Source organism: Solanum pennellii, chromosome 3 (genome assembly GCF_001406875.1).
Source record: "Solanum pennellii chromosome 3, SPENNV200".
NCBI lineage: Eukaryota > Viridiplantae > Streptophyta > Magnoliopsida > Solanales > Solanaceae > Solanum > Solanum pennellii.
Genome location: NC_028639.1, coordinates 65237873 through 65255009, shown reverse-complemented (window position 1 = coordinate 65255009; position 17137 = coordinate 65237873). Strand labels below are relative to the sequence as shown.

At 26.4% G+C, this 17137-nt stretch overlaps 3 protein-coding genes across 3 annotated transcripts; 2 read left to right on the top strand and 1 right to left on the bottom strand.

The window, feature by feature from the left end:
* The first annotated feature begins 3570 nt into the window (after positions 1–3570).
* Positions 3571–4582, top strand: LOC107013795 (kunitz trypsin inhibitor 2-like). Its single transcript, XM_015213673.2, has one exon. The coding sequence runs from the start codon at positions 3748–3750 to the stop codon at positions 4336–4338; it is 591 nt and encodes a 196-aa protein (XP_015069159.1). The 5' UTR covers positions 3571–3747; the 3' UTR covers positions 4339–4582.
* Positions 4583–6571: 1989 nt separating this feature from the next.
* On the top strand, positions 6572–7434 carry LOC107013917 (kunitz trypsin inhibitor 2-like). Its single transcript, XM_015213794.2, has one exon. The coding sequence runs from the start codon at positions 6608–6610 to the stop codon at positions 7346–7348; it is 741 nt and encodes a 246-aa protein (XP_015069280.1). The 5' UTR covers positions 6572–6607; the 3' UTR covers positions 7349–7434.
* A 2148-nt stretch (positions 7435–9582) lies between these two features.
* On the bottom strand, positions 9583–11081 carry LOC107014062 (kunitz-type serine protease inhibitor DrTI-like). The gene is made up of 2 exons (XM_015213925.1): positions 10857–11081; positions 9583–10176 (listed from the first exon to the last, which is right to left on the bottom strand). Exons 1-2 carry the CDS (start codon positions 11079–11081, stop codon positions 9760–9762), a joined length of 642 nt encoding a protein of 213 aa, XP_015069411.1. The 3' UTR covers positions 9583–9759.
* Positions 11082–17137: the final 6056 nt, after the last annotated feature.

Genomic DNA, 17137 nt, shown 5'->3' with positions numbered 1-17137 from the left:
AAATTGGATTTTTTTTTGTTCTATATATCAGTGAAATATATAGAAAGTGTGTATGAATTGTGTCTAAAATGATGCCACCCGGTCAAAAAAGATCACCGGGAAGACCCAAATTTGAACGCTGGAAGGGGTTCGTTGATGTGAAATTCAAGAGGACAAAAAGCACATGCACTAGATGCCATCAAGTTGGACACAATAGGAAGACATGTTCAAATTATCCTGTACAAAAACAATGATTTCCTACTGTTACATCTGTTTTTTGAGTATTTAAATTGTTAAATCACATGTTTTATTTTTTTTATTGAATCATATTATTTTTCATACAATGTTCATCTCACTGTATATACAACTGTTCATATGTTAACATTTGTTACAATAAATAAGTCATATAATATTCATACAGTATGCATACAGTTATTTCATATTGAATGAGGACTATATACAAAATTTATATATTTATACAAGCAATATTTGCATATAAAATAATGTATGTTTATGTTCTACATATCAAAGTATAATATGATATAATTCATACATTTTTCATACAGTATTCATACCAGTAATATAAGTAACATTTGTTTCTGTTTTGTATTTGAAAGTATACAGTTATCATACAGAATTCATACAACAAAAATTTAATGCGTATTGAATAAGTAATTTATGCAAAAGTCATACACATTTATTAAGGTATAATTATATATTTATTCATATTGTCATATTGAATCATATGTCAATACCATTTCATATATTTTTCATACATTATGCATATAAAAATTTAACATTACATATTCAAAAGTGCAATTTATACAAATATCATACACATTTAAAAATTATAAATATATAGTGAAGCTGTCATTTATATATATTTAAAAAAAAATAGTATATATATAACATTTGTCTATGTTTTATATATCAAATTATAATATGACATTCATAATTCATATAATGTTCATACATGATTCATACAGTGTTCCTATATTTTCTTGTTGCGTTCAAAATTTATACGAAGTGAGACAGATTTAATAATTAGTAATATTTATTGATAATTTATATAAAACCATCAGTATTCATAATAAAAAACTGGAAAATTACATAAATAGTTCATAAGTTAAAAAAATATGTCATTCAAAAAATGTACAGTGTGCGATGAAAATTTCTACTTTCTGTTACGGAATTTTGGAGTAGGATAATTGGTGGTGTCCATAACTTGTTCTTTATGAGTTCGAGGTACACCCTTCTTTCACAGATTCACCTACGGTTTACTTTTCTTTCCCTTTTCTCTTCTTCTCGATTTCCTTTGGCTCTTTGTTTTTTTTTTTCATTTTTGATTTTTCTGTTCTAGATTTTTCTTTTGCAGATGAAGATTGAGTTTGTGTTTGAGACAAAATGTTGAAAGATGGAGCATGAAATTCCTCAGATCTTGCTTCGTCGTTCAACCTTCTACTTTTACGCGGGGTTTCATTGCCTCTCTTCGACATTATACAGATTTTTGAGTCCAAATTTGGAAGATTATTGACCAAAACAGTAGATTTTGGTGAAGAAGAATGTTAATGTTGTAGATTTTTTAGCAAAACTGCTAATGTTTGTGAAGATTAATGTTAGGCGTGCGAAATAAAGAAGATTTGGTGAGGATTTGGGGAAGAACAAAATATTTGGGGAAGATGAATTTTTATTTTTTTTAAATGTAGCGTGTGACAGTTTTTTAAAAAAACTGGTATTGGTTTAGATAGTGGTGAAAAAAAATGGTATTGGTTTAGATAGTGGTGGGTAGTTATTATGGAATGATAAAATTCCTATTATTTTGTAATTTTTTTTAAAAAGGTAACTATATAATGTTTAATTTAATTAATAATAGTTAAAGAGTTTTTTTAAAAAAAGGTAACTTAAAAAAAATAATGTAATCAAATAATTTGGTTTAAAAAAGATAACTTAAAAAATTAATTTAATTAAATAGATTGATTTAAAAAGGTAACTGAATAATGAATGTAATTATTTAAATAAATTAATTATTATTTAAATAATTAATGAGAATAATATATTTTTATAATAAATGTAATTATTTAAATAAATTAATTATTATTTAAATAATTAATGAGAATAATATATTTTTTCTTGATATGCTATAACTTGATAATAATATGCTATAAGTAGTTTATTATCAAAAAGTATATTTATAACTTGATATTTATCATCTTAAATGTGTGTGGAGTGTTATTTTATTTTTTAATTTGGTTTTGTTATATTCTTATTAAATTAGAAGAACCTAACGTTAAATTATTGACAGTTTTAATTTAAGATATATATGTTTGTGCCTCTAAAGTGGTTGAACTTTAAAAATTAGTAGTATAAATTTGATTATAATGTAAATCGGGTCCTAGAACGGTTAATGGTGCACTTGACCAAATTCAAAAGGACAAACCCAATTCAAGATTAATGGATTGGGCATCATTTTCTAAAGACACATACGAATTATGGGAAAATCATAGAGAGTAATACACCTTACATATAGTAAATTATTATTTCATATCAAATTTTATAGTCATAATTTATTCTATTTGTAATTCGCAGGAAATGTCTTATTTTTTTGTCATCTGATTTGGTGTACAATTAGTTATTTTATACATATTGGTATAAAATGTATTTGTATAAAGCGAGAGAAATGAATTTATACAAAACTGAACAATTTATATAAAATTGAATGTATCTAACGAATTATACAAATTAAAAGCTCCATAACAAACATAAAATTAATTATAAAGCGTAATTATGTAAACTATAATTATAATATATAAATATGATTTTTATGTTTGATAAATACGAAAGTTATTCCATTTTTATATCAAATGAATGTGAAATATATGTCAATCACTGATGACTATTTACACATTTAATCTTTTGGAGGGTAAGTAAAGTACTATATTTTTATATTATCATTCATATTAATTTATGTGACGGTGATAGACTAAATACAAAATTTAAGATTTTCTTTGAAGTGACACAATAACTATTCCTTTTTCGTGCCTTTTAATAGAATTTTTCTTTCATGAATATTACATGATATATATATATAGAGAGAGAGAGAGAGAGGCGTGTGAATAGTTTTGTCAATTAGGATTCAAGTTGAGTTAATTGTAAACTTATTACTCCCTCTCTTTTTTCAGTTTTTTTTTCATTTGGAGTATGCAAATTTTTACTTTCAATTTTTAAAATAAATTTACATATTTTAAAACTACATAAAAGTTTTTTTAAAGTATAAATATATAAAGAGAAATATCCTTTATATATAATGAGAATTGAGATTTTACTAATTTCTTCAAAATATCCTATAAAATAATTCTATCTATTTCAATTTTGATCTAAACGCGATCCTCGAGAGTCAAAAATTTCTTTTTTGTTTTCTCCATCTATGTTTTAGTTGACAATTCAAAAGGCACATAGGATTATTTTCTAAATCCATCTACATTCTAGATCTTTACATGACTTCCTATCTATGCTAAAACCATTCAAATGTAGTTTTCCTTACGGAATGCCAAACTTTAAGAAAATTCAAAGCACGGTAAAAAATTCATTTCTTTAGACTTTTCTCTACCAACATAACTAAATTAGACATTCAATTTTTCAAACATATGAAAAAAGCAAAATTCAAAATGATGACAGCCACCGTAATTGTATAAAAAATTCAACATCCACCTCTATATAAATATAGTAAACAATTTCCCCATTAATAAAAACAAACACTAATCATACAATATGAAGATTTTATTACTTTCTTGCTTCCTCTACCTTACCTTATTTCAAACAATAAAATCCGAACCGGTTCTCGATACTAATAACGAACAAGTCCGTCCGGGGTACACCTACTACATATTGCCCGCGGGCAGTGGTGGTGGCCTAACGCTATCCAAAGGCGAAAACGGGAGCTGCCCCCTCGATGTTTTTCAAGCACGAAACTCTCAAAGTGTAGGCATCCCGTTGAAATTCTTGATGGTGAATTCTAGCGCGGGTTTAGTAATCGATGAAAATGAAGACATAAATATAGAATTCGCAGCGCGAAGGTACGTATCGATTTGTAATGTATCGACTGTTTGGAAAATTGAAGATGGGATTGTGACTACTGGTGGAATTAAGGGTGGATCGGAAAATGGCACGTCTACGAGTTTATTTACGATTCAGAAATATGAAGATGCTTATGCTTTACAATATTGTCCTAGAGCTACAGGGTGTTCTTTTATTTGTCCAAGATTGTTGTGTGGGTATATTGGTATTTTAACAGCTGAAAATGGATCGAGGCATTTGGCTGTGAACCGGCCGGTTTTCAAGATTGTGTTCAGGAAGGAATAAAAATATTAGTTTTCATAGTATAATAATGACATAGTGAAAATAAATAATGATGTTATACTTTGTGGGAGGTGTTTTATTTTGATTTTTCATTTTAATTCTTAAGAATAAATTCTTGATATATATATATATATATAAATTTCTTGTTGTTCACCTTTCTGTTTGGTTTATATGTGTATTTCAATATTAAAGTGTGTGGTATTAGTGTACATAAAGAGGAGAAAATGATGTTATCAATTTTGTTTTATATAATTTTAAAATATTTTAAGTTAGTTAATTATTGTTGTAATTTTTAAATATATAATCAAAATATTTGTAAGCGTTTTTATTATTGTAACTTACAATATTTTTGATATATATTTTCACTCCGTTACATTTTATATGTCATCTCTTTTTATAAATAGATGGACCATAATATTTATTATTTTTTAAAATTTATGCATAAATTATCGTATTTTGCCTATTATACCCTTGAATTAATCTTGAAAATGTATTTATCATTTATTATAAAGTTGAACTAAGAAAACATTAAATAAGGATAGAAGGATAAAGTTGAACTAAGAAAACATTAAATAAGGATAGAAGGATAAAATTACATCATCTTAATGAAAGTGCAAAGAAAAAATATGACATATAAAATGGGAGGAGGGAGTAATAAATCAAAACGAAAAATAAAGACAAATAAATGAAAAGGAAAAGAACACAATTTTTTAACAAATACCGTCGACTAAAAATAAATATGTTGATCAAAAGTTGCCTGCTTCTAACCGAAATAAACCTCAAACAATTTAAGAAAAATACATTTGGCTTCAAGCACACATTTTAAAAATAAAATAAAATAAGTGTTTATAACCTTCTTATTAGATAGTAAAGTGACCTCAATTATGACGTGCAAGAAAATGACTTAGAAAACAACGTTTGAAAATGCGCAGACAATTCGAGACGTGCAAGATTGTACGAGGATACTAGCTAGTTGCCTTCCCACAGATTTGTAGTTAACTATACAATGTAAAGGTCTAACATATGCTAGCGTTTAATTTAATTGTAGATCTTCATAAAATTTATTTAAATATTTAGACATGAAAATTCAATTATATCAAAATTCACGTTGTATATTTTAAAAAAGATTGACCTATTTTTATTATCATACACTCCTCTTTCCGCCGAGCTATTTGACTATAATTATAAATTTTCAAATTTATAATAACGAGTCAAGAGGAAATTAATGAGGGCACATGTACATGTGCAATGAAACGCGTCGTCGTGCCCAACTCAATTGTATATAAAAATGGGAAAAGGGTCTGATATACCCCTCAACTTTGTCATTTGGAGCTGATATACCCCTCAACTTTGTCATTTGGAGCTGATATACCCCTCATTATAAAAGTGGGTCATATATGTTCTTACCGTTATACAAACGGCTCACATATACCCCTGCCGTTACAAAATGACTCACATATACCCTTCATTTAACGGATGTTAAAAAATTAGTTTTAAATTTATATTTATTACTTCTATTTTTTTTAAAAAAAATGATTTAGGGGTATATATGATTCTTCTATCAAAGTTCAAGGTATATTTTAATTTTTTTCATACATAAATTATTTTTTGACTTCTTTAATTATAATTATTTGAGTTTCTTATTCTTATTTTGTTTTTTTCTTTCATTCTTAGTTTAAAGAAAAAAAATTATACTATTTTTTTGTGTATTGTAATTTAATTTTGTATTCGAAGAAAAAATTTGGTCATCTACTATAAGTTTTACAAAAATATTAGTGAAACATAAATAAATTTGATTATCAAAATAATAATTATAAATTAGTCATTGAAACAAAAAAAAGTCAAAAAAAATGTTTGACGAGGATTAAATTTACTCATATGGGGTTATATTTTTTAGAAAAAAATAATAAAAATTTAGATTAAAATTAATTTTTTTTCATTTCCGTTAGAGGAAAAGGGTATATGTGAGCCATTTGTTTACAAGCAGGGGTATATATGAGCCATTTTCATAACAAGGGGTATATCAGCTCTAAATGACAAAGTTGAGGGGTATATCAGACCCTTTTCCCTATAAAAATTATAGTTTCATATTAAATCTTTGAATAGAATGCTAGAATAGTCAAATGAAATCATAATCTTATCTTGAAACGTAACCATGGTAGACGACTATGTCAAACTTTGCATCCACTAAATTCTTCTATAAATACATTTTCTTCTTTGAGCTTAGTTTATCCATTAAAAACACGTATTTAATTCAACTCAACAAACTACGATGGCACTAAGACCTTTTCTTGTTGCAATAATATTGTCAACAAGTTTTATTTTTCTAGTAAAAGCTCAAAACATTTCTGAACTGGTTTTCGATATTTCTGGTAATCCTCTTGTAAAAGGATCGCAGTATTTCATCGTACCGGTATCGGGTCGGAGCAATGAGGGTGGACTTGATGTGTCAAGCATTAGGAACACAGTTGATACGCTCGTTGTTACCCAAAATGCTCAATCTTCCGCAGGCAATAGCCTTCGATTTACACCGGTGGACTCTAACGAAAACATCATCCGATTATCGATTGATCTGAACGTTAAATTTATGAACATTATATTCAGCGATAATATGTCGACGGTATGGACAATTAACACAAGATTAATCCCACAACGTAATTTGGTTTCGGTTGGTGGAGTTGAAGGAAATCCTGGGCGTGACACTTTGGGTAATTGGTTTAAGATTGATAAATACGAGGAGGCTTACAAGTTTGTGTACTGTCCTGGTGTTTGTGAGACATGTAGACCATTTTGTGGAGATATTGGAATACTTGTTGAACCTAACAACAAAAGGGTATTGTTTGTTGGTTCTGATAAACCATTGAAAGTTACATTTGAAAATACTACGTCGGTTGTTACCGTAACAAAAGCTCCTCCAACTCCAAGTGCTAGCGATCCACATAGATTGTCAACCATGTCCTTTATTAATGTTGTAATGTGTATTGTTATTGGTTATCTTACAAAGCTGATGTGATGTGAGTTACACGATTGTAATTATTTTTGTGTTGGAATGGATAAAAATTGTTATATATTTAATAAATTGCATATGAATTCTGATAAGTCATGGGCAAGATTTGAAATACACCTAAACTCTCACCGAGTTTAAAATATTTTTAGGACTTTTTTCATTTCTTTCTTAAGAGTTTCACGTTTCTACAAGAGTGAATCTGTTTATTTTTTTTCAACGTTTATATTAATTCTATAATTAAAGTTTTGCGGTGATTCATACGAGAAGATTTTACATCAAATTTTGAAGTCATGATTGAAGTTGATATGGAGTGTACTAATTTGAAGCAAAAATAAATTGGTGAAATTTTTATACAATAAATTATATGAGTCGGTTATGTAGGTATGATTATTTTAACATTTTTCATTAAAAAAATTTTAAGTTAATCACGTGAAAAATATCATGAGTTATATTCGTAAGTCTCAATTGGAACGGATAGAACAGATTTGAGGTTTTATTGTGGCTTATTGAAAACTTATCAACACAATGAACACTAACTGAAACCTGCATAAAATTAGAGTTTCTTCAAACTTGTACTGAAAGTATATTCAAATAGGATTTAACATTTCATCATTTGTTTAAAGTTTCTTCACTAACACGTTTTAGTTACGGCTAGTCTCTAATGGTCCCATCGGCACATTAGAATATATCCATTATTGGCTTGCAATAGGACAACTGCAACTAGAGTTCAACTAGTGTTGATGATAAGAACAGAATAAATTTAAATTGCGTATTGTAAAATTTATCAAGGTGATATTTTTAATAAGATTTTTTTTAATAATATATAATTTAGAATCAAACTCAAGATACTTATTAAACACGAATCAGTCTCATCATTGCACCACAATCCATATTGGTCCTTCATTTAATATTAATTGATATCATAGCATAAAATTAGTAATCTCAATTTTTTTGTCAATTAATAAAATCAAAAGAGAATTAATTAATTTTTTCTCATTTTAACTTTAATTTACAACTAATTTTTCTAAAGAAGGGTAACAAAATTTGTAAAGTATTTTAAAAAAAAAAAAAATAACAAGAGGATAAATTATATTTTTTAAAAAGTAAATAACTAATATGGAGCAAAAATTTTACAATTTAAAACCTAGACCTATAATATACCAATAACAGCCTCCTAATCACAAACAAATACACAAAGTTACTCGAGACCCAAGTCCGAAAAATGTATCAAAATGTATTTTATAATTATATGTTGAGGTGTGTAAAACTTGTATTTTAAACTTTGCAAGTTGTTGTAGTACTTGTATTAAATTTATATAAATATCGTAAGAATTAAAAATCCTAACTCTCCTTCCGCGATTCATATAATATTATTTGATTGCATATAAAAATTTAATAAAATAAGTATCATTGAAATTTACGATTTAATATTGATTTAAATATCCGTGTGGCTATTAGTCATACCATTAAAAATAGACAAAAAAACACAAAAAAAGAAAAAAAATTAGGACATGGAGGATATATTATTTTATTAACATTTTGTTGAAATTCTCTAATCTAGCCTTGCATTTTTAATAGAGTAAATTTATCCGCACCGGATGTTTACATTAAATTAGTGCAATTTTCATCATTACGTTATTCAATGAAGTAAAATATATGTTAATTAATAATGATTAAATAAAATGAACTATAAATTTAAACACATGACATGTCATGCATATATTGACTTAGTGTATATACCCGATGCGGATAAGTTTTACCCATTTTTATCAATACAAAAATAATAAAAGGGTGCGTAGCAATTGATTTACTTGCATGACAACTACGTTTTTTTTTTGTTTTTTTTTTTCAAATCGTACTTCATTGGCATATTTTTGTTATGGGCAATTAGATTTGTATCATTTGGGCGAATAAGACATGGAGCAATAGATACAATAATTAAATATGAAAGAGATATTGGTGGTCCTATTAGGATTCGAATAAACGGATTGGTATAGGAGTTTGTTGTATTATTTTGTAACCTTTTTAACAACCAACAAACACCTTAAAAGAAGAGTTTAATACAATTATTGATGATGTCTAATTAAATGATTAGTTATGATATTTTAGTTAGAAATATAATAATAATAATAATTAATAAAAGTAATGTTCTAAAATAAATTAGTTTGCCCACCCCTACGAGACGGGGATCTCTAAATTATCTCTTTCTCTTATAAATTAACTTATTTGTCAAAGAAATATTGGGTAAAATATTTAATTTCAATTATACTTAATAATTTAATATGAATAAAATGGGTATTCTTATTATTATATAGAGAAATACGTAGTACATTTAGATAGAAATAGTTTTACACATGTACATGCATGCGTAGCTTTATTTAGACAATACATAGGTAAAATAGCCAAATATTATTTGGTTATATAATACCGATGAAAGGATCCTTAATGAAGACAACATTGAAGGTATTGCCTGTTCTTATGGCCAATCGTCTTTCTCCGTAAGTATGGTCGATGCCAATGTCGGTGCAGATGTGCTCATCTCCATAATGACAAAACACCAACTTATAATAAGTGGAATTATTATCTTCAACTTCCTTAATCTGAAACCATGAGGCCACATAGCCTGCTTTACCGTTTGTTGACAAATACATTGGGTTATCTGATTGTAATGGGAAACCTTCCACCATCCACACGTTGTTATTACAAACAGTCGGATTCCCAAGATCAAACTCAATGTTCACATCACTTGATTCAGTGATTTCTACTTGCTTTGGTGCCTTTGGTTTGAAATACACTGATATACCTCTGTCTAAATCTCGTGGGGACTGCATCACCTATAACAAAAATCATATAATATAGGGTGTGTTTGGTATGGAGGAAAATGTTTTCCTAGAAAATATTTTCCTGGAAAACAAGTAGATTTTGGACTTATTTTCTCATGTTTGGTTGGTGAGTAGAAAATATTTTCCGGAAATGATTTTTAGTGTTTAATTTATTAATGAAATTTGTTTTTGAGAGACATCTTTTATTTTTACTTAAGTAAAAANAAACAAAATTAATTTTTTGGGGAGGGGATGGGGTTGGGGGGTGCTGGCTGGTGGGGGGAAGGTCAAGGATCATGTGAAAAAATAAAAATTTTGAAATTGAAAATATCTTTTAAATTGATGCTTTTCCAAAAAAAAAATGTAATTTGAAATTGGATGAGAGCTATGGAAAATGTTTTCCTTAATTTTTGAAGGGAAGTCATTTTCCTTAATTTTGAGGAAAATGAATTGATTTGGAAAACATTTTCCAAAACTTTTGTCCCAACCAAACATGGGAAAATTGGAAAACATTTTCTTTACTTCATACCAAACACACTCATAATCATGCATGTATCCATATTTGTCTTGATTAGTTACCTTTTGGAGTTTAGTTATATATGTCATCTAAATTATATATCTCTTTTTTGAAACAATGAAACGAAATATGTATCAAGTAAAATTTAAGTTTTTTAAGCGAGATGATCAATAACCTGGAAGGGACAGACGATGTTAGCGTCTCCATTGAATAATACGGGGCCTCGCACTACTCCGGTTCGTGTTTTTGCTGATACGACAAAGTACCTGGTGTCTGATCTGAGAATTTCACCATTAATGTCATACACTAACTTCAATAGTCCTTGATTAGGACTAGCAGTAGTGCATGAACACCAAAATGCAACCACAAATATTGAAATTACCAAAACAACGCTCTTCATATTCTAGTATTCAAATTAATTTGCTTTTTGTCACCTATCAATTTATAGAAAAGAATTTCGTAATTTGTGTCCATATTTATCAATATTTTTTTATTTGCACAAAATTCAATGACAGTGACAAGTTTTTTTTTTTTTAAAACAATGTGAATATTATCATTAACAGAAAAATCACTTACAATCTAAGAGCATCCAGTCCTCAGTACCTCTACGGTATATTGAGGAGTGACCTCAGCAACTCTAAACTAATTACATAATTCCTGCCAAAACATTCTACATTATATTTTGTATTATGTCTTTATTTTGTATCATTTATATTCAAAATACAACATATTATATATTGTATTTATTTGCGGTGTATTCTTAATTTATTTTGTATTAATTGTATTCGGAATATAACAAATAAAATTGTATTCATCATCTCTTTAATTGAATATAAATATATTTGACAAAGCAGATGGATGCATATTGTATTCATATGAATACAAGTAGAATTGATACAAGAATACAAATATAATTTTTCGAATACATATTGTATCTTTATATAGTATTTTTAAACTTACATATTGCATTTCTATATAGTATTTTTAAACTATAGCTATTTTCCACCGTTTATTTTATTAGAAATTATTTTATAAAAAAATTCAAAATTCAAGATTTGTTTTTGCTCTCTCAATCCCTTAACACCCCTATCCCCACAAAAAAAGAAAAAAACGTTTAGAAAAATATTTCAGTTTTTTTTAAAAAAATTTTTACCCCAATCTATACCCCTCCTCCCTCCCCAATTTTTTTTTTGAAGAAAATTGTTTTTTGAAATATATTTCAAATTAAAATTTATCATTTTTCAACCTCCTGCCACCCTCATCAAACCTTTTATTTTAAAGAAAATAATTTTGAAAAATATTTCAAATGTTATAAAAGAAATTCACCCCCAAATATTTGAAAAATTCTTCTTCTTGATTTCATCCTTCTTTCCACAAGTTTAAAGGCTAGATTACTATAACATTTTACATTGTCGTAGTTTAAATTAATAGCATGAAATATATCACCTTTTTTTAATTATAGTCATGAGTCTCTAGTGGAAGAATTGAACAGATTTGAGGTTTTATTGAGATTTGTTGAAAACTTATTAATAAACAATAATTGAAAAAATGCATAAATTAGAATTTCTTTAAATTAAGATCGAAAGTGTCTCATACAGTTTAACACTTTATAATTTTTTTAACAAATCTAAATTATATGTAGTCCATATTTTAAGAGAATCGTACATAAACCCTACTACTACTATATATTTTATGTTCAACTAATCATCCTACTTCATTAACACGTTTTAATTATGTCTAGTCTCTAAAGGTCCCATCGACACATTAAAATATATCCATTATTGGCCTGCAACAATGCAACTAGAGTTGATGATAAGAATGGAAAATTTGGGACTAAATCTGGATCACGCACTGTAAAATTTATTGATGATAGCACTCTCAACTAGACTTTTTTCATATCTAGGGTTTAAACTCGATATCACTAATTAATGATGAACCAGTCTTAACACCGAATCACAATTCAGGTTTGGTCATTCATTCAATATATATTAGTTGATCATATTATAAAAATAATTATTTCAAATTTGTCAATTTGTAAAATCAAAAGAGAATTAATTTTTCCCTTTTTTAACCTTACAACTATTTTTTCTAAAAAAAAGTGTTAAACAAGTTTGTAATTTTTTTCAGAAAAAAATAATAATAAGAGGGTAAATTATTTTTTAAAAGAATAAACAACTAAGATGGAGCAAAAGATTTTACAATTTAAAACCTAAACCTACCAATAGCCGCCTCCTAATCACAAACAAATACACAAAGGGACTCCAGACCAAAGTTCGAAAAATGTAAGAAAATGTGTTATAATTATATGATGAGGTGTGTAAATATTGTATTTTAAAGTTTGTGAGTTGTAATTATGTAAATTATACCAATATAATTAATAAGGCCAAACTTCAAACATTTTAGTGAACTTTTAGCTTGTTTGCCAAGATTAACATCAAACATTTTGATAAAAGTCTCAGAATTATCATTTTGTTAAAATAAAAAGTCTTTGTTAATTTTAAAATTGTATAATTATTATATTTCCAGATATTGAATGACGAAATAGATAGTGTAACAAAAAACGTGCAAATAAAGCGATGCTATATACATTGAGTTCCCTGTTGCTTTCAACTACCCTCTCTTTGGTTGCCTTTTGCATTTATGACAATAATGGGAATGTTGTATCCCCTCCCTCTCTTTGGTTTGCTTATCAGAGTGTCATGCGAAAATTTACAATTATAAATTATATTGAAAATAAATTAGATAACACATAAAATATAATTAAATAATAGTATAAATTATTATATGATATGACTAATTGACTTAATATAAAAATTAACTAAAAATATAAAAGAATTATAGAGAAAAAAAATTCTCATAAACAAAAGTCTCTAAATGATCATATTTTGAATTCTATTGTGTTATGCTGTAAGAATAGGGTCATTCAATTTATAGATCTCCATACTTTTGTTTTATGAAATAAATAACCAAATATGGAAATAAAATATATATATTTTTTTAAAAAAGTAAAAACAATTATTATAATATGTTAATTTTCCTTCGTAGTTAAATTAAAACTTAAATATAATTAAAAAATCAAGGAAAAACTCTAACAACTACAACCATGATTAAGATGCAGAAATAATGTTTATATCTTCGTCTATAACAATCATATATATACACGTTAATTTTGTTACAGATTAGATATATACATTTACTTGATATAGGTGTCCTTTGTACGTAGAAGAATAAATCCAAAAAAAAGATTCATTTTATTTGAAACCATTTTTAAAATTGAAGTCGTCTTTGAAAATTTTGTAACATTTCTTTAATTTGTTGCTGAATTTTTAGAGCAGAAATTGTTTTTTATTTTTCTATTTTTGGAATTATTTAGATATTTTTTTTTCTAATTATTGTTATAAAATTGCCATCACCAAGGTTATCTAGATCTTAAGAGTTAAATTTAGGTGTGCTGGGAAAGAGGGTGAATCAGAATTTAACATATTTTAATGGTGAATGGAAATTTGAAGAAGTGTGAGGAAGCTGGTGAAAATGTTAGCCCGCATAATTTCATTATGATATTTTAGTAAGATGACTATATATTATAATTCTATAAATGTGATATACTATCTCTGTTTCTATTTAGTTGTCTATTTTGAAAATGACACACATATTAAAATAGCAAAATTAATATAGTGAAGTTATAATTCTATTCTTATTAATTATGGTTTCAAAAATGATGAATTAAAACTTGAAAATTTCAAGAAGTTTAAATGAGGATATAATAGAAAATTTTTTATCCTTTCTTGATTTATCAAAATGAATAAGTAAAAAGAGAAAACTAAACGAGAAAATATAAACAACTAAATAGAGACGGAAGGAATACATATCTAGAGACAGAAAGAATACATATCTTAAGTTTTCTCACACAATTTTGCAAGAATATATATCACTTTGGAATGTGTGAAGTGGTGTTGGAGAGGGATAATACAATTAATAATATATATAATTATAAAATTTATTTTTCTTATTTTTATCATAATAAATTATTTTAATCACTTTTAAGAAATTTACTTTTTAAAAGAAAAATTAAATCTTTTAAAATAAAGAATATGAAAAAACTGAATTTTTTTTTAAAAAAAGAAAAAGCTAAGAGCTGCATAGAAATTGATGGGCTTGCCTAATAAAATATAGGAAAAACTACGTGATATAGCTAACATTCATATATATTTAAGATGAATAGATGTAGTTTACTTTTTTTTTTTGTTATATAGCTATACTATAACATTAAATAGCAAAGTTAATTAATTATACATGAATAATCATTTTTTTTAATTTTATATGTATATTAAGAAATATTAAGTAGTAAAGTAATTAGTACATGCCTAATCTATTATGTTAGGCATGTTTTACGGTGCTTGTTCTCTATGTTTACCATCTTCAATGTTTTTTCTTTCAATATTTCTATAGCATCGATTTATTTTATTTTTCAAAATCCTACTGATTCACAATCCTTTTGCATAAATGCAAGAGTGATTTTTGTGATTCATTTTCATTAGGTATCTTTTAATTGTATTTTTTTTTGTTTTTATGAAGATTATATTTGTATACATCTATATATTTCATCTATTTTCATAGAGTTTCAATTGAAGATTTTTTCATTATAATAGTGAAATCAGTACTCCGATATACATTTATTTGATGAATTATTGGATGAACTTTCTTCGTTGATTTCGATAGCAGTGGAAAAAAGTAGTACAACAAGAACAGGAGAAAAGAGACTGTGAGATTTAGTTGTACAACAAAAGCAGGAGGAAAAATTAACAAGTTATATTTATACGTATATAGTTGTAAGAAATAGTTATACAAGATGGACATGAGCAAAGGTTGATTAGGGTATATATTTATATTTGAATACACTTGGATATTCACATTGTATTATGTTTTATTTTTCTTATTTTTGGGTTGTCCATGTATCCAATTTTTGTTCAACAAGTGTATTCAAATGTATGTTATATAGGTGTATTAATAAGGTAACTATTTAAATTGTTGTTCTCTTATGCTAAATTGATATACTTTACTAAGTTTGATATATTAATACATTAATTTCTATGATGGTTTGTATTTTTCAATTTTTTATACAGTGAAATTGTTATACATCTGGATACTTGTATTGTATTATATTTCATGGTCGTTTTCTTAAATTGCCCAATTGTATTGAAATATCATCACAAGTTAAGAGGTTGATTAGGGTATGTAAGTAAATTTGAATATACTTGGATACTCATATTGTGTTATGTTCTATTTTTCTTATTTTTGGGTTGTCCATGTATTTTTGTTTAACAACAAAGGTAGTCATATGTATATTATATAGGTGTATTCATAAGACAGATGTATTTCAATTGTTGTGCTTGTATGCTAAATTGATATACTTTATCAAGTTTGATATATTAATACATTAAGTTCTATGGTGATTTGTATCTTAGATATATTAATACATCAAGTTATATAAGTCATTGTATCAATTTGAAATCAAAGTATTCATATGCTAACTGTATAAATTAAATAGTACATTTTTCTTAGTGGGAAATTAGATTATATGTGTTGAATCGTCCAATTGAAGCGCCGCATAAGTAGATTTACAAAAATCAAAATTAACGTACAAGTTATGGTTTTCATGGAGTTCAACTATTTAAAATCGAAAGAAATAAGATTCATTCATCAATTCATCAAATATAATAGATAAATTTAACTAAACAAAATTCTATGAATATATTTATGACGTCTGAATAAAAACAATGAAGTAAGAACAATAGAGACTACAAAAGAATGGGGTAAAATGTATCCAATATTTTTGTTTATTTAAATGAAATCTGAATATATATGTTTTCAATAGGTAAATATTAATTGGTAATTAAATAATGAAAAGTAGAGAGTCTTAGGAAGTAATTAAAGGGTTGTTAACATAAATTACCTTATTACTTTATAAATAATGATAACAATAATAATAATAATAATAATAATAATAATAATAAAAGTTATACAACCAGCTAAATATAAACATAAACTGTAGTTATTTTTTGTAAATATTATACTTATAGCTATTAAAATTTAATAACCCTATAATTATAGTTATTTTTGTAAGTTGTATATTCGTATTTGTTTGGCATGTTTTAGTAATGGGATTGTCTCATTGATGCGGTCCCCGTCAGGACATTTATATTCACTTTTGGACATTAACTACATTACATGATAAAAATGGAAAAAACTTAGGCCACCATTTATCTTCAATGGTGGATATAAATTATTCAAATATTGTCGATCAGAATTTATTTTAGTTTGGTTTCAGTTATCATTTTCATCAAATTGAAAATTGATTAATCAAAAAGATCGATTGTCCAACTTTAGTTTTCACGTTAGATTATTATAGCATTTTTCATCGTCTATTTAAATTGATTGCATGAAATATGTCACCTT